Source organism: Tachysurus vachellii, chromosome 1, assembly GCF_030014155.1.
Source record: "Tachysurus vachellii isolate PV-2020 chromosome 1, HZAU_Pvac_v1, whole genome shotgun sequence".
NCBI classification, from domain to species: Eukaryota; Metazoa; Chordata; class Actinopteri; order Siluriformes; family Bagridae; genus Tachysurus; species Tachysurus vachellii.
Window position 1 is genome coordinate 25918752 of NC_083460.1, and position 18510 is coordinate 25937261.

Below are 18510 nucleotides of genomic sequence, written 5' to 3' on the forward strand. Positions count from 1 at the left end.
AGATAAACGCTGTTACTACACAAATAACACCTCTTTTCTATCAAAGTAATGTAGCGAGGCAGCTACAACCGCATTTTGTGTAGTAACAGCGTTACTAGTATAAAATGTATAAAAATATTCAGAGGACAGGAGGGGAAAAGAAAGAGGGAGCCATCATGAGAAAACCACCTTCATAGGTATTTCTGTGCTACAGGGAATAAGGGACTCGGGGCACAGGGCAGGGGTGACCCTGGAAAGGCTACGTTCAACACACACACATTATATATATTCAGTACATCTGTTCACCTGCTCATTTTCACCTGCAGACTTCATTCCAGATTTCACTGTTTTCAACTTCTATCTCAGTAACTTGTACAGTATAAGCACTTTACAACCATGGTAAGCAGAAAAACATATCTGCTTATTGAACCTCGGACGAGACACAACAACAGAAGTTCACACTTGGTTCCACTCCTGTGAGCCAAGAACAGAAATCTGAGGCGAACATGGGAAAAAAAAATCTGAGGAATCAGGAAGAATCATCTGATCTTTTCTCAGTCTTCAGTTGACTAGCTCAGTTGAGTCTGTGCCAATGATAGCCTCAGACTCTTGACTAGTAATGCTCTTCCAGACTCAGGAAGAATTGTTTTCATACAATAGTATCATCGAAATCACCCATTGGAATTACTCTTCTTGCTGGCCAGTGTGGGAATATAAAGGTAAGTAAAAAGGTTTGAATTTGCTAAACGTTAGCTACATAGAGATGGATATGACAGCCTTGGAAACTTTCCATGTAGTAATACATTATTGTTTATCATGAGTGATTGGATATTTCTTTATTTTCTATTATAGTATGAATTAATCAATTAAACCTCCAGTGTAACTACTGTTGCACTGATTAACAGTAAGTCAATATTCCATTTTTTATATACCAAATGAAGTTGTACTTTTATTTTTAATTGTAACTCTTTTTTTTAATTGTAAAATTAAATCTAATTTAATTGTAAACAAGTTACCAAAACATTTATCTGAATTCTGTGCTTTAGTAGCATATGTGATGCTTATATGAAACAGGGGAATAACAAACATTCAAAATTCTGGTGAAAAGTGATATTAAGACCTCATTCACTTTATTCAGAGCGGATAAGAGATTCAATATGTAATAGCATTTGATACATTATTAAATTAAAAAGAAAGAATGGGGTTCCTTTCCACTTGACCGTCTGTGCGATGGTGATCTTCCCATGAAGAATCGCACGCCAAATGCATCAGGATTGTCCATTCCACAGGGTGGGTTTCAAGACAAACCGTCATAAATACATGGGATGACACCACTGACTGCCAGCAGGCCACAGGAGAGGATTGGGAAAGGGAATGGAAGACTAAGAGGATATCAAGCTTAAGAAATGAAATGCAGGGTTTACAAATATTTCAGGACATCAGCTTCTATATCCTGAAAAACAGAGACATAAGATAGATATATAATAGATAGTCAAATATATATATAAGACTTCATATAATATCATCACAATTCTTGTCTGTTTTTGACACATAAACTAATATCATACTGTATTGAAAAATGACTGCATGAGTTCAAAAAACAGAGCTACAAGTAGGTTCCTGAGTAAGAACTTCCTCAATGCTGTCTTCAATCTTCAATGCTGCCTAAAATAAGGAACATTAGTAGACGGTCTCGTTCCTGATCATGCAAATACTACCTATCCCAGTGCTCCATATCCATATGTCCCCTGACTGGTGTCTATCATGTGTTAGAGGGAGAGCTGAATTGGGAATGAAATAGATTTCTGTCGTTGCCTTGAGGTAGATAGCTTCTGTCTCAAAAGATTTTTGCAAATGTTGTCCATGAAAGTCAGAACATATTCCACTTACAATTGGATCTTTTATTGGCGAGTATCTCTTCACAACCTTGCCTTGTCGGTCAATAAGGAACTGCACAAATCACACATTAGACATTAGTGTCAACATATCCTCTAAACCAAAAGAGCATTTAAGGCAAGAATCTACAAATGAATTTCACTGACAACAGTTAGTCATATTAAACTAGGAATAGCTGTGGACCTGCTTATTTATCTAATCAACACAATACCTAAAATCATTCAGATACAAGTCAAGAGTTTTAGTTACTGTACAATAGCATACATTCTGCATAAGCTTTAGAGACTGTTGTGTGTGTTCAGTAGATCGGCAGTTCAGTCCATCAGGAAATAAACCTGATGGATCTATATAATTCTTAACTACAGCATAAGAGAAAACTTGTTAGGGTCTTACAAATGCCTCATTAGCATGATCATTTGTAGTGTAGTCACAATTGTTAAAAGAGGAAGATTGTGAGTCACAGAATAGCAGTCACACTGTCCTGCAATTTAGGCAAATCAAATAGGCAGATACCTTGGTGAAATTCCACTTGATTGAACTGAGAAAACACAAAAAAACATATTTTAGCCACTATTTTAGCCACTAAAGTATAGTACATTCATTACACAGTGTCAGTCTGGAAGTGAAGAACAAAACTTGTTCCAGTATTTAATGTGTGGTGTAGTGACGTGGTCTGTAATGTCTTCCCATTTCCATTGCTCTAAGGATGTGCAGATTTGAGCAATACTGAGCGGACTAACTGAGCTAATGATAGTAATTTCCGATTTATCACATACAACTCATCTAGCCTACTTAAAGCTGGTTCCTCCTTGAAACAACAAATATACAGTAAAACCTTGTCCCTTGTCTCTCTACGTATTAGTATGGAAAATATGTCAGAAAAGTGCTGACTTACTTTCCTAGAAATCCTTCACCATTCGGTTGCTCCTTTAACCACTTCCACAGGCTATGAGCTTCTGGTCCGTTTACGTTGATCTTGCTGAATAAGTCAAATTGCACATTGAAGGATTTGGCATATTGTTTGATCTGTTCATTTGTACCAGGTTCCTGATTAATAGAGAGAGAAAAAATTGTCATTAGCTTCTAAGCAATAAATAGCATTAATAGGCACATAAACATATTCCTCATTTTAAGCCAATAAGTGTTTTATTACTATTTTACTTATAAGGCTTGAAGACTACAAAATTAAGAAAAAAAAGCATTTGAAGTATTTATAAACTCATCATACCTGGTTGGCAAACTGGTTGCATGGGAAAGCTAGGATGGATAAACCTCTCTCAGCATACTTGGCGTGCATCTGTGCAAACTGAGAGTAGTTTACTGGGGCTTTGCCTCAATTGGTGGCAACGTTGGTGATGATAACCACCTGACCTCTATATATATATATATTAAATATAGCCAGTTAGAGAAAATAATGTGAAAAGGAGCTAGTATGCTTTTTCTTTGTCTTTTTGTATGTTAACATGTCACCTACTTGTATTTTTCCAGAGACACTTTGTTGCCATCAATATCTGTGGCAGTGAACTCATACATAGACGTGGCTGTTTTCCATTCCTCCACCTGTGCAGACTTGGGAAGAAAAGGATCATTAGTGACCTCCTAGATACTTTTCAATATTATTGGTATAACTTTTAGCAAAATTGCTTACCATTGTTTGCAACAGGATGGAGAAAAGGAGAGAGGACGATAGGAGCCGCATGGCTGCCTTTCAAAAGCTACTGAACCAACAGACTCGTCGCTCTTTCCCTTTCAGATACCGAACACTACACAATCTTATCACAGTGTGATGCTTTGTGCAGAGAACAGAATGCACCCTGAACCCAGGGCACTGGTTACAGCCTGACACAAGCACAAACAGCTGATTAGAGCAGAGTGATAGCAGCTAAATGTCCTTTTCACTTACAGCACCACAAAACAACCCAGTTCTACACACACACAGTATTTTATTTAAATAGCCCACACTATTAATTGAGTGCAAAAGTTAAAAACGGTAACTGCGTAATGATTTTATTATGTTGGTGTAACCTGAAAAAATAACATATTTGGTATGTGTGTGCGTGCGTGTTTGTGTGTATGTGTGTGCGTAAGAGAGAGAGATAGAGGGAGAGAAAAATGGGGTAATATTTTATTTTGTGGTAAATATTTTTGCATTTACCTGGATGTGGCTACAGTAATACCAGAACTATATAATATGAACACACGGCAGTTACTTTGGGGAAGTGGTGGCTCAAGCGGTTATGGCTCTGGTTTGTTCATCGGAGGATTGGGGTTCAAGCTCCAGCACTGAGAAGCTGCCACTGTTGGGCCCTTGAGCAAGGCCCTCAACCCTCCCTGCTCCAGGGGCACTGTATCATAGCTGCCCTTGCACTCTGACCCCAACCTCCTCAGTTGGGATATGTGAAGAAAAGAATTCCACTGTGCTGTAATGTATATGTGGTGATAATAAAGACTTCTATACTATACTACATTGCTACACATCCAAATGATTAAAATGATTTCTATCTGTAGGATTATATGAATACCATGATCCTCTCCTTTAAATAAACTCTCATGTCTGAGATCAGGTTAATCACAGCATACAATAAGGTATGTGTGAGATGATCTGGGAAAACATGCTAGATGTCACTGTGGATGAATTTTAAAAAACAGTCAAAAAAAAACTGTGGACATTTAAAATGTATTTACATGCTGGGTAAAGGTGGAAGATGATGGTTTCACAGACTTCTTTCACATATTGTCACAAGAGTTTTCCATTACCACTTTTGCCTCTGTCTTGCTCATTAGAGATAAATTTACACATTTTAAATTTATATTCTGAATTTACATATTTCTCTAAAGCTGCTTTCTGACAATGTCCATAAGCTTTCCACATGCCCTGCTGAGAAGAACACAGGTTTCAAGATCCCTGATTTGTTCAGAACCTAAACAGACTTACTGAACTGCTCCCATAAAGGCACCAACCCTACACCTTCGCATGTTTTTTAGAGCCAATTTTGCCATGTTCCAGGAGTACAAACCCGTCTGACCAAAAAATGTTTTTTCCTCTTGAAAAGGTTCTACAAAAACTTATTCAAAAGGAAGACAGTAGCTTCCATCTTATTTCATTCGCATGCTTATGTCAATTCTTCATGTCAGTGGATCTACCTTCCCAACAGGCAAAAATCACAGATCCTTTGCTTTCAATTACAAGCAATCACATTCAGTGTTGTAGACGTCTGCCTCTTCCTAGTCCAGTGAATATTATTAAGAACAATGTGTGCAATCCTGTAACCTCTGGTGGCCAGGCGCCTCATGATACTACTGTAACTGGATCACTAGCTCTTACATGCCACCAGCCTAGAGCAGACTATTCAGTATAGATCCACCCTCAGCCAGAGAAAAGGGCTCTTTAAAACTTCTGTGTTTCCTCAGGTATAGAACCCTGGCATGTATTGGTGGGAAGGAGAAGTAGGAAGGCAGCTGACTCTACATGTGATACTCCTCAACTGTGACCACCCATGATTAGCTTCAATAAGAGCAACTAAGCTAGCAAGAGTACTCACTGGGGCTCATACACATGTTATGTTCATTCCAAAAGGAACAAGACATCATCTATCCATCACTGCCCATCACAATCCACCAGAAGCCCAGCCTGGGATCTCCCTACTGTGCTTGAGTCCCTGATGAACCCATGTAGTCCCAAGTCATTGTGACACTCACAAAATAATTTTTGTTGAGATTATTACTTTTGTTTCCTTTCCTTCTATTGCAATGGTATTTGATTTTACTCTGATTTATATAATAGAATACTGATGAGAGATTACGGGAAAAACACACAATAACATGTATATCATCAATTGGGTGGCAGTAACCACGAACAGAGTTACACTGGGGCAATTATCAGTGCGCAGAGCAAGATGAGCTCATAATCCGAGTTAATGGAGAATGAGCAACTGTTGTTGTGCGTCGCTGATTTCTCTGTAATATTTCTAATATTTCCAGGTCAGTTACACACCTTTTATGTGACTACAGATGTTTATAAGTTAATATGAATCCCTAGTGATGTGCACTCTGTAAGCTAAAACTATGTCACATGTTTAAACAGTTAAAGATTAACAGTACGCAGTGGCGAAAATGGCGGCCGACGTCCGCATATTGTTTATTTTATTTGTTCTTTATGGCTCTGTGTGAGTTATTTCAGTGTGTGTAAAACAGCTATGTGTGTAGTGCAATGTTAAAAGTGTTAAAGGTTAATGTGAATGTACAACATAAGACTAATTATGGCTGCGGCTTTGCTTATGGGCGCACGTACGTTAATATTACAATGATAAAGATTCAGTTAATAGAACTTAAGTTATGAGACAGATATTTTTATTGTTGAAGTTTGAGTTCTTATAGAGTAAATGTAATACAGTTTAACTGCAAATGGGATTTATTCTGTTGTTTAAAGTGAACACTTATAAAATGTACAGTTATTACAAAAATACTCTCCAGGCTCTCAAGTTTTGAAGACAGGCAACCCCCCCCCTCCAAAAAAAAATAAAATAAATAAATTTAATGGGGAGTTGTTGTGTTTGGTAAGGATCAATGACCGCAATTTAGGGTGTTTTCACATATAATTCGTTTTAAAAGAACCAAACCCAGTTCACTTAAAGTGAACCAGAAAAGGAACTAGCCGAATGTGACCTCAGTCCGTTTGGTGGTCAAGATATAGTGGACTCAAAAGAGAACCCAGTTCTCTTTTTGGTCCTCTTTAGTATTGAAGTGATCTCAGACCCTTTCGTGTTCATACCTCAACTTCATAAGAACTCAGAACCCAGAATTCTGTGCAGCAATGGATTTTGGGTATTTTGGGTTTTTATGTGTTGAGAATAGTTGGCGTTTAATGCCATCCTCTTTCCAAATATCAATAAGTGCACAGCTTTCTTCATAAGACCACATGAATCCGCGACCTGCCATGGCGAAAAGTTTTGTGTTTTCAGCAGTCACAGTGACAGAACACGGCTGCAGGTATGGCAAGCCTCCAGGGACATTTGGTGAAACGAAACGCAAAGCGGACCAGGACCTCATTGCTTTCGCATATCACACACAAACGAACCCACAAACGATCCGGAGGTGGTCTGAGTACGGTTCGCTTCTGGGTCCTTTTAAGGGGTCTCAGATCACATGGTTTGTTCACATACTGTATGCACACTGAACCGCTCCGAGAGCGCTTGGAGGGCTCAAACGAACTAGGTGTGAAAACACCCCTAGAGAGAGAGATTATGACTGGTGTTGTTTATTGTAAGTGTTTGTTGCCTTTTCAGCTCAAGCCCTGACATTTTTAGTGTCATGATTGAGGACAATGTCCCATCCAGGGACAAGCTGTTTTGAGTTGAGGTTTTGCTCAAACCGACCATCGAAAATACCCTCGGTAATTAATGTTTTTTTTTCATTGGTTGTTGCGTTAAATCTTACCCAGATAGTGCTATTTTCTAATTGGCTATTGTGTAGCCAATTAGAAAGTCTTTATTTGATTGGCTGAATTAGTCTTTTTTTAATTGGCTGATAAGTGTCAGGCTCGACTAAGAACTCCAGGGTAGACGTGCTTGATTCCGCGGACTGATACATTTTGGGCGCTGCGGCAGATTAAATATATGATAGTTAGTCAAAAGGTTTTTCTGCGTGAGAAATACGATGTGTGGCGGGAGAGCATGATAAAAGACCGAAATGCGTGACTGTCACTCTCAATGCGTGACACTTGACAGCCCTGTACTCTATTGGATAAGAGGACAAAGATGTAAGGTGTTTAAAGGAAAAAGGGTTAACATGATTGATGTTAGACCAAAAATGGGATTTAAAGGGAAAATGTTTGTTTTTGGTTTCATACAAATGTTTATAAGTTAATGTTTGTAAAATATGTGAGGATACCCTTATGTGAAAACAGACTTTTGAAGAATATAACTTCATGTTATCCAAATGTGGATATAACCTGTGCTTCAATGCAAAGCAGACAAAAAGAACAGAAAATGATTCATGATTGCAGATGCAAAGTTAAAATGAAGATGAAAATAAAGATAATCCGAGTTAATGGAGAATGATTGTTTTTATTGTGTATTGATCATTGCCTTTTCTTTCTGGATTTATGTATTTTAGATTATTGCCTTTCGAATTAGTTTGAAGTGCTGATGGAAATGATTGGATTCTACTCCCTTGGCATCTGCTTTCATGACGCAGCTATTCCGAGTTTCAGAAAACTACAACTACTTGCTTCTTGTGTAAGAAATTCCATGATGCTGCCTGGTTCAAAATTAGGAACATTAGTAGACAGCTGTCCCTATGCTGACTTTTTGATTATGCAAAAACTAGATATCTAATCAGCCTCCTCCCAAATGGAGAACTGGTGTAATAATAATATTTTGAAGTGTCCTTGCTAACAATGCTGTGCACTTGCTTTATTACTTACTTAAGACAATTTAATCTCACACCTGATAAAACTAAAATCAGAAAACTAGCAGGTCTTATGATGGAGGTCAAACACACACAAAATACTTATTTTTACATTAGCCAAGCTTACTGGCTACATAAACATAACACTTTGCTTAGCTGTCATAGCTTCCTCTCCAGCAGAAGTTATTTAATTTTATTGACAAGACAATTTCAATAAAAAACTTGCTAACATTAGTTATTAAAAACAAAGGTATTAACATTTAAAAAAAAGGTAACAAGCTAGCTAAAATTAGGCTAATAATTATATGCTGATAGATATGCCAAATAATGTGTAGGGCTTCTTTGCGTTACCAAAAACAGCTCTGACCCGTAAAGACACCTCTGCAGTGGTCCTGTGGTATTTCAACCTAGAAAAACGTTGCCCAGAGCAGGCCACCTTCTTCCGTTGGCCCTTAGCAGAAAGCTATGATGCACTGTGTTCTGACTCCTTTTCATCATACACAATTTGTGCTAGAGAAGCTCTTCTGTGGGATTGGTCCAGCCCAGATATCATTCATTCACAGCATACATCACTGAGACTTTGGACCACTTTTGATACGTACTAATCACTTCATACCAGGAACATCCCACAAGAACTGCTGTTCTGTAGAAACTCTGACTCAATCGTCTAGCCATCAGAATTTGGTTCTTGTCAAAGTATATTTTATAAATTTGTAGCTACTATCACTAGCCAGTGTTGCCCTTATGTTTCCAGATCTTGTGCTAGAAGGAATGTTACCTTCTGTTACCTACCTACCTCCTTCCACATATAAATGCTCATATGAAATCCAGACAACCTAAAATTTAAGTAAAATTCTTTGACCTGCTGTAAAAAAAAGGTTTATGAACTTTTTTTTATTTTATAAATATAAAATGTTTATAGCCTTATGCATGGCTGTTTTGTGACTCTCTGTTTTAAAGGTACATTTGACATCATGTGATTACCACAGGTTCTTAAACAATTTTACAATCTGCATCTTTAATTATTTTTGCTTAAATCATTTTGCTTGGACTAAAAGTAGCAGGTCCCTAAGGTTATTAGATATTATTATATCATTAGAAAATTTGGCCTGGGTAACTGTGCTCTATGGGTCACACATGTAGTACAGTGCAAGACAGTGACACACACATAAGGCCTCCCTACTGCATACCGGCTTTTCCATCTAATAATTATTTACTCTTTAATATGAACGATTAGATATTTCTTAGAATTTTCTGTTACTGCAGTATAAATGAAGTTATGAACCCATCTGCATTCTTACCTGCAGTGTAGTACATGAACTACTGTTGCACTTATTAACATTAACATCATGCATTTGGGGTTAACAGGAACATCAGAAGTTAAGTTATCGTGCCATTTTTAATATACCAAAGCAAAAAAGGTCTTGTTATTTAATTATAAATCTCACCGAATCTATGGGTCGAATTCAGTGCTTCAGTAGCATCTGATGCTTATATGAAACAGGGAAATGACAAACAATCAACATTCTGGTTTAAAAGTGGTATTAAGATGCATAAGAGTTTTAAGACATTATTATGGTATAGAAGGAATAGGTTCTATTCCACTTGACCGTCTGTGCGCTGGTGATCTTCCCATGAAGAATCGCACGCCAAACGCATCAGGATTGTCCATTCCACAGGGTGGGTTTCAAGACAAACCGTCATAAATCCATGGGATGACACCACTGACTGTCAGCAGGCCACAGGCAAGGCAAGGCAAGTTTATTTGTATAGCACATTTCATACACAGAGGTCATTCAAAGTGCCTATATATATATGTAAAAATAAGAGACATACGATAAAATCATTATAAAAACAAAGAACAATTAAAGAAAATAAATGTGATTTCAATAAAAACAGTTTAAAGTATGTTAAAAAGAATAAAACGGGTAAAAGTGATTTGGATAAAAAGAGTAGTCAGTGTGAAACAGCATAGTGCTAATTTAGTAAATGCAGAGTTAAACAGATGTGTTTTTAATCTTGATTTAAAAGTGTCTACTGTTGAAGCACATCTGATCTCTTCTGGAAGCTGATTCCAGTTATAGGTGGCATAATAACTAAATGCTGATGCACCTTGTTTTGAGTGAACCCTTGGTATCTCTAACTGACCTGAGCCTAATGATCTGAGTAGTCTGCTTGGTTTATATTCAGTTAGCATATCTGTAATGTATTTCAGTCCTAAGCCATGAAGTGATTTATAAACGAGTAACAATACTTTAAAATCTATTCTAAATGTAACTGGAAGCCAGTGTAAGGACCTGAGGACTGGAGTGATGTGCTCAGATTTTTTGGTTCTGGTCAGAATTCTGGCAGCAGCGTTCTGTATGAGCTGCAGCGGTCTAATGGTCTTTTTGGGGATCCCAGTAAGGAGTCCAAGTTTCTCTAAGTCCTGTCTTGAGACAAAACATCTAATTCTGGCTATATTTCTGAAATGGTGAAAAGCTGATTTGCTTATCGCTTTCACGTGGCCACTGAAATTAAGGTCAGACTCTAAAATTACACCAAGATTTCTGACTTTATTTTGTGTCTTTAGACCCCTAGAGTCAAGGTGTGTGTTAACCTTGAGAGTTTCATCTTTATTTCCGAATACAATGACTTTGGTTTTGTCTTTGTTTAACTGGAGGAAGTTTTGACGCATCCAACTGTTAATTTCATCAATGCACTTACATGAGAGTCAATGGGGCTGTAGTCATTAGGGGACAGGGCTAAGTATATCTGGGTGTCATCTGCATAGCTGTGGTAAGCAATTTGGTTCTTTTTCATTATTTGACCAATTGAGAGCATACAGTATACAAATTAAAGAGAAGCGGTGGAAGAATTGAGCCCTGTGGGACGCCACATGTCATGAATGTCCACTTAGATTTATGGTTACCTATGTTCTCATAGTAACCTCTCCCTTTTAGGTATGATTTAAACCATTTGAGGACCATCCCAGAAAGCCCTACCCAGTTTTCAAGTCTATGTAAGAGTATGGTGTGGTCTACCATGTCAAAGGCAGCACTAAGATCTAGTAGCACCAGCACTGATATTTTACCTGAATCAGAGTTTAAGCGAATATCATTTATTATCTTTATGAGCACTGTCTCTGTGCTGTGATGTTGGCGGAAACCAGATTGAAAATTGTCCAGATAGCCATTTGAGTTTAAGAATTTGTTCAGCTGATTGAAAACAACCTTTTCAATGACTTTGAGGATTGGGAAAGTCACAGGAGAGGATTGGGAAAGGGAATGGAAATAGGTGGTTAAGAGGAAATTAAATGCAGGGTCTACAGATATTTCAGGATATCTCTTTCTATTGCCTGAAAAATATAGACAGAGCCAGCATTAGACAGAGTTATTATCATGCTCTATTGAAAAATGACTACAAATTTTCAAATAACACGCTAGCTAACGTTAGCCTAATTATACGATTTTGTAAATTAATAGCCCACATACTCCCAGATTGGTAACTACCATTTCCCAGAGAGAGATTGAGTTGCACTGGGGGATTTGCAACTGAACTAGGAACAAAATAAATTTTTTTTTAAGTAGATAGCTTCTATCTCAAATTTGTTTTGTGGTCCAGAAAGTCAGAATATATGTTCTACTTACAAATGGATCCTTCAGTGGCGAGTATCTCTTCACAACCTGGCCTTGTCGGTTAATGAGGAACTGCACAAATCACAGACCAGACAACTGTCAACATTTCTTCTGAACCAAAAGAGTATTTAAGGAACATGTTTTTCTTCTTCTTATGGCTATTTAAATTCTGGCCAGGTTATTACAGTACAGTGTTCACTATACTGGGAACATATTTGTAACCCTGCCCATTGATTGCTATCTTTCGTTATCCAAATGAGGCAGTTGAACTCTGTACAGAAGGAAGTTATTAGTTTCACATCATCGTTGGACTTCTCTTACAGTGGACGTTCTCTGCCCCACATTAACACTCACAGTTTGTTTGTTATATGTTATAGATTAAATGCATTTCTACCTGAAGTGTCTTGCCTTAATTCACCTTAAAAAGTAAGATAGATGTTAGTAGTTACTGTACTCCAAAATAAGCCAATCAAATAGGAACATACCTTGGTGAAATTCCATTTGATTCCACTGGGAACGCACAAAAAACATATTTTAGCCACCTGGTTTATGGTACAGTCATTACACAGTGTCAGCGCAGAAGTGAAGAACAAAACTTGTTCCAGTATTTGATGTGTGGTGTAGTGAAGAGGACTGTAATGTCTTTTCACATTTTAATCATTATTGCTGAATTTCCATTGCTCTAAGGATGTGCAGATTTGATTAAGAAAATAGTGTGGACTAATGTGGAACATGGGATGTGATAGCTTAGTGTATAAGGTGTTAGACTACTAATCTGAAGGACATGAGTTTGAATCCCAGCTTCACCAAGCTGCCACTGCTGGGGCCCTGAACAAGACCCTTAACCCTCAATTGCTCAGTTGTATAAACTGAAATAAAAATGTAAGTCACTCTGGATATAAGGGAGTCTGCTAAATGCCAAAAATGTAAATTAGATAATGTAAGTTATTATTATGAACTTAAAGTAAAATAAGTTTTGCACACTGTTACCATTTATGAGTTCCTTTCCACCAGTTGTCCAAAGTGCTTGCTTTGGTGGACTAGATGTGCTTCCTCATTGATTTGCCCCCCCAGATGTTTTTATCCTTTCCAATGGAGTTTTCCTTTGATAAGTCATAAGTGCCAAACATATGGCTAATCTAAGCTTCTAATCTTACTCATGGACGGCATTTAGAATCAGTGTTTAAAAATAAAAAAATTAAAAGTATGTGCTTCCAATTCAGCAATACATTAGACATCTCTCTATTTATGTAACATCTGTCTGAAAAGTGCTGACTTACTTTCCTAGAAATCCTTCACCATTCGGTTGCTCCTTTAACCACTTCCACAGGCTATGAGCTTCTGGTCCGTTTACATTGATCTTGCTGAATAAGTCAAATTGCACACTGAAGGATTCGACATATTGTTTGATCTGTTCATTTGTACCAGGTTCCTGATTAATAGATGAAGAGGAAAACAGTCACTAGCTTGTCAGACAGTAACTATTAACAAACTTGTCAGACAGTGATAGTGGGCTTATTAGAAAAGCTTGTAGGATGATTCACAATGTTAAGTTAAGTAAATTTAAGTAAACAGATGATGGTCAGGTGATGAACAAAATAAATAGGCAAAGGCAAAAACATATCTGTAGTTTACTATAAAAGCAGGACGTTATAAGACACAGGTTGTAGCACAGAAACAATGAGAAAATGCCACTTCAATGAATCCCACTTAGTCAATGTCTACCTTATAGGAGTGTGGAGAGAGAGCAGCATGGTCACTCATATTCATAGTGGACATGCAAAGAACAGTGCATAGGAAACTGACCTTAACATATCTCACTATGTAACAGTTATATAACAGACAGAATAATGTGTGTGATTTACATATTATGTTACATAAATTACCTATTCTTTATCATACACATTAAATATATATACACATGGAATTTGACATATTTCTCTTGGAGATGTGTAAAGATTATAGAAGCATTCATAACTCATTATACCTGGTTGGCAAACTGGTTGCATGGGAAAGCTAGGATGGATAAACCTCTCTCAGCATACTTGGCGTGCATCTGTGCAAACTGAGAGTAGTTTACTGGGGCTTTGCCTCATTTGGTGGCAACATTGGTGATGATAACCACCTGACCTCTATAGAAAAAACAAAGAAAGACAAAAAAGTGTGGTGAAAAGCTCACTCACTCACTCACTCACTCACTCTTCTCACTCACTCACTCACTCACTCACTCACTCTCTTTCGATCTCTCTCACTCACTCACTCACTCACTCACTCTCTTTCGCTCTCACTCACTCTCACTCACTCACTCACTCACTCACTCTCTTTCGCTCTTTCTCACTCACTCACTCACTCACTCACTCACTCACTCTTTCTCACTCACTCACTCACTCACTCACTCACTCACTTTCGCTCTCACTCACTCACTCACTCACTCACTCACTCACTCACTCTCTTTCGCTCACTCACTCTTTCTCACTCACTCACTCTTTCTCACTCACTCACTCACTCACTCACTCACTCACTCACTCACTCTCTTTCGCTCTCACTCACTCACTCACTCACACTCACTCACTCACTCACTCTTTCTCACTCACTCACTCACTCACTCCCTCACTCACTCACTCACTCACTCACTCTCTTTCGCTCTCTCTCTTTCTCACTCACTCACTCACTCACTCTCTCTCTCTCTCTCTCTCTCTCTCTTCTGCCTTTATATGTTTACATTTGATTTGTTTCTACTGCTTGATCATCTGCACACACATATACCTCATAAAATAGACTCTATTATATTTTTAAACTGCAGTGACCTCGTATATATTGCAATGTTTTCCTTTTATCACACCTTCAAGGCTTTAGTTTCTGATTTTTGGCACTGTTAGGTCACTGCTGCAGTCCAGTGACCATGTGCAACCCTGTCATGTGATGTGGTGTTTCTTCCTACTTTACAAAACCAGTGGTAGGCTAGAATTCTGCACATTTACTAACAGTACTACTCTCTCTCTCTCTCTCTCTCTCTCTCTCTCTCTCTCTCTCACTTTTCCATAGTATAATAAACACCAGATTGATGCGTCTTTGTTTCTTTCCGCTCTTCCTCAGACAGCAGTCTTCTCCACCAAAGAGGTTTCATCTTGTAGAAAATCTTTCTGTTGCAGTTACTTAACTTACAGTTCCAAATTGTACACAGAAGATAATCTTAAAGACAATCTGTTACAGGTCTGGACACAGCTGGGTAAAGTACAGAGTGTGTCATAATCATACTCATTTTAAAGTGGATATATTTTACACAGTTTACTCATCAAATAAAAGTGAAAAAGAAGTTGATATTTTTAAATGTAGTAGTGTTCATGTATTTAACAGTAAAAGTTGAATGTTTTTCACTGATGTAATTAGGTGAATATCATGTTTTAATAGAGATTTTATTCTGTATTAACATGTCACCTACTTGTATTTTTCCAGAGACACTTTGTTGCCATCAATATCTGTGGCAGTGAACTCATAAATAGACGTGGCTGTTTTCCATTCCTCCACTTGTGCAGACGAGGGAAGAAAAGAAAGACAAGAGGTCATAATTATAAAGGAAGTAAAACACACTCGCACTAATACACTCACACACTCACACACACTCACACACACACTCTCGCACACACACACACACTCCTGGACACACAGGCACTAACACACTCCTGGACACTAGCATGGACTGAATGTACACACAGTATTTTTTACTAATCATTAGACTGTTTTTTTAAATTATTTTTTACTCGATGTATTCTTGGTAAAAAAAAGGACTATTTATTTTCACAAATCTCCTTAACACACTGCTATCTTTGATTTCCTCTTTTAAAGGTTACAGTGTGTGTTATTTTGGTACTTAAAGTTCTCTTGTATGTAATCGCCTGCATGATATTTATTGTCTCAACTACAAACTGTTCATGTGATGCAGTGTGTATCATTGCTGCATCAGAGCTCCACGGTCCAGTGTTTGATCCTGTGCTCAGGTTACTGTCAAGTGGCTGTTTCTGCACTAAACAATCACCACTGTACTGTCACTTTTCTTCTGTGTTTTGCACTATTTTGCACCACTTTAAAATCATGCATCCTTGCACCACCCAAAAAATATCATTACACTTCTGTGTGTCCATCCATATTTATTCTGTCTAGTCTGTCTATGTCAGGGATCAGCGCGGACTTTTGGACACGTGCGATTGTTTGTTTGTTTTTGTCACGTGGCTGCCCCGCCTTCGTCTGCTCCTCCCTGTCTCCACACCTGTTCCCCATTGTGTGATTGACCTGTCTCGTGTATATATGTGAGCTGTGTTGCCGATGGCAGCGCTGATTCATTAGTTACGTTTAGTCCTTTGTGTGGTCTTCATTATTTATTAAACCCTTATCATTTGAAGCTATCCTGCGTACGGGTCTGTCTCCTTCCTTCCGTATCCGGGGTGTGACAGTCTAGGCCTGTTCCATGAGTTTATTTTTTTAAATAATTCCATAGAAGCATGGTTGAAAAGCAATGTCTGACTTTCATTGGTTAACATTCATAGAATTTTTATTTATTATTACTTTTGTCAGATTAAAGTTTTTTCTGTGACCATTGTGAGTTTTTCTTTCATTGACCGAAGGTTACCAACAATTTTGTCCACGTGTGCATATACTTCATTGCTTATTTATCTCTCTGTGGAGGTTATCTATGAATTAGTTTAGTCATACATGATCCTTTCACTCTTTTACCCACCACCTTTGGACACAAGCCATAGTACATGGCAGATATTGTGTAAAGGTACTGGCTAATCAGGTACCTCCTGATCTTCTCTGAAAGCTTCCTGAAGACAGTGAGGTTCTCCATAACTCCTGCCCCCTCACTATTTTTCCATAAAAGGGAATTTACATGGCTAATGCAAGGAATAACAATGGAGTGGACTGGATTGGACATGACTGCTCAGGCTATATTTGCATTTAATTACACTATGGTTAAATGATATTCCCTTTATATCTTTCAAATTTGCATATATAATGCTGCTGTTTCAGAACCTCTATGAGGGTGCTGCCAGTTTAATGTCTGTTTTATGCATTTTTATTTTGAAAGATCCTGCCACCTTTTGGCATCCATAATTTTCACAACGAAGAATTTCTTCAGAATTGTGCAGCTACGACACACACACACACACACACACACACACACACACACATGCCTGTCTGTTGACTACGGTAAGATGTCCAAGCTGGAGTTCTCCATCTACCCAGCTCCCCAGGTGTCTACAGCTGTGGTGGAGCCCTACAACTCCATCCTGACCACACACACCACCCCAGAGCACGCTTACTGTGCCTTTATGGTAGACAATGAAGCCATCTATGACATTTGCCGTAGGAACCTAGATATAGAGCATCCTACATACACCAATCTCAATAGGCTATTTAGCCAGATTGTGTCCTCAATTACTGCATCTCTCCATTTGGATGGTGCCCTCAATGTCGATCTTACTGAATTCCAGACCAACTTGGTGCCCTACCCCCGTATTCATTTCCCACTGGCCACCTATGCTCCAGTAATCTCTGCAGAGAAGGCTTACCACGAGCAGTTCTCTGTGGCCGAAATCACAACGCCTGCTTTGAGCCCGCCAATCAGATGGTAAAATGTGACCCACGTCACGGCAAGTACATGGCCTGCTGCCTCCTGTACCGTGGCGATGTGGTGCCCAAAGATGTGAATGCTGTAATTGGCAACATAAAGACAAAGCGCAGCATCCAGTTTGTGGACTGGTGTCCCACTGGGTTCAAGGTGGGCATCAACTACCAGCCCCCCACTGTGGTTCCAGGTGGAGACCTGGCCAAGGTGCAGAGGGCCGTCTGCATGCTGAGCGACACCACGGCCATTGCCGAGGCCTGGGCCGTCTCGATCACAAATTTGATCTGATATAGGCCAGGTGTGCCTTCGTGCACTGGTATGTGGGTGAGGGTATGGAGAAGGGCAAGTTCTCTGAGGCCAGAGAAGACACGGCTGCCCTGGAGAAGGATTATGAAGAAGTTGGTGTTGACTCCATTGAAGGTGAGGGAGAAGAAGAGGGAGAGGAGTATTACAATTTTAGATGAAAGTCATTGTCTACTGTGAGATGTAATGAGTCCTAAATAATAAAAAAAAATAACAAAAAATAAATAAATAAAAATCACTGTATGCAAAAACATAAAAATAAAACTTCTTTCCAGTTCACACACTTGTTTGTCTTTAATTGCATTGTGCAAGAAAAAATTCTAACTGAAAAAGAAAGAAAAAACTCAATTTCCAACGCAAAACAGTTTTAGTAGCCAAATAAATATTTAACACACGTTGTGAAAGTTTTGAGAAAATAGCACACTGGTAGGCATGTGCAAGAGTTATAAGGTTCACAATTTATTTGTCAGGAATGGCTTGGACTGTTCCCTGCCTGGACACTAAGAGGCACATCCTGGCAGGTTTTGTTGTGTGCCGTGTGATTTTGTTTTTGCTTTTGTGTATCGTGTGTTGAACCGCCCTATCCTTAATTCATTAACACACCCGTTCCTTGTGTTTCAATGATAGGCACAAGACAACAGGTTTATATATCGATGACAGTTTTATGCTGAGTTATTGTTT

General features: G+C 38.5%; 2 protein-coding genes and 1 pseudogene across 2 annotated transcripts; 1 reads left to right on the forward strand and 2 right to left on the reverse strand.

Annotated features, from left to right (window-relative positions):
* Positions 1-1087: 1087 nt before the first annotated feature.
* On the reverse strand, positions 1088-3754 carry gpx4a (glutathione peroxidase 4a). Its single transcript, XM_060879942.1, has 7 exons — positions 3524-3754; positions 3350-3444; positions 3104-3248; positions 2771-2922; positions 2389-2413; positions 1870-1929; positions 1088-1432 (listed from the first exon to the last, which is right to left on the reverse strand). The coding sequence occupies exons 1-7, from the start codon at positions 3572-3574 to the stop codon at positions 1400-1402; spliced, it is 561 nt and encodes a 186-aa protein (XP_060735925.1). The 5' UTR covers positions 3575-3754; the 3' UTR covers positions 1088-1399.
* A 6879-nt stretch (positions 3755-10633) lies between these two features.
* LOC132853237 (tubulin alpha-1B chain-like) lies at positions 10634-17990 on the forward strand (annotated as a pseudogene).
* On the reverse strand, positions 11368-15458 carry LOC132852639 (phospholipid hydroperoxide glutathione peroxidase-like). The gene is made up of 6 exons (XM_060879955.1): positions 15343-15458; positions 13888-14032; positions 13181-13332; positions 12386-12410; positions 11913-11972; positions 11368-11620 (listed from the first exon to the last, which is right to left on the reverse strand). The coding sequence occupies exons 2-6, from the start codon at positions 13954-13956 to the stop codon at positions 11588-11590; spliced, it is 339 nt and encodes a 112-aa protein (XP_060735938.1). The 5' UTR covers positions 13957-14032; positions 15343-15458; the 3' UTR covers positions 11368-11587.
* Positions 17991-18510: the final 520 nt, after the last annotated feature.

Coding starts and splice junctions, on each gene's coding strand:
- LOC132852639 (XM_060879955.1), bottom strand. CDS start 13,956: ATGCACGCCAAGTATGCTGAGAGAGGTTTATCCATCCTAGCTTTCCCA. Junction 13,333..13,887: donor GCAACCAGTTTGCCAACCAG/GTATAATGAGTT, acceptor TCTATTAATCAG/GAACCTGGTACAAATGAACA. Junction 11,973..12,385: donor TCAAATGGAATTTCACCAAG/GTATGTTCCTAT, acceptor TGATTTGTGCAG/TTCCTCATTAACCGACAAGG.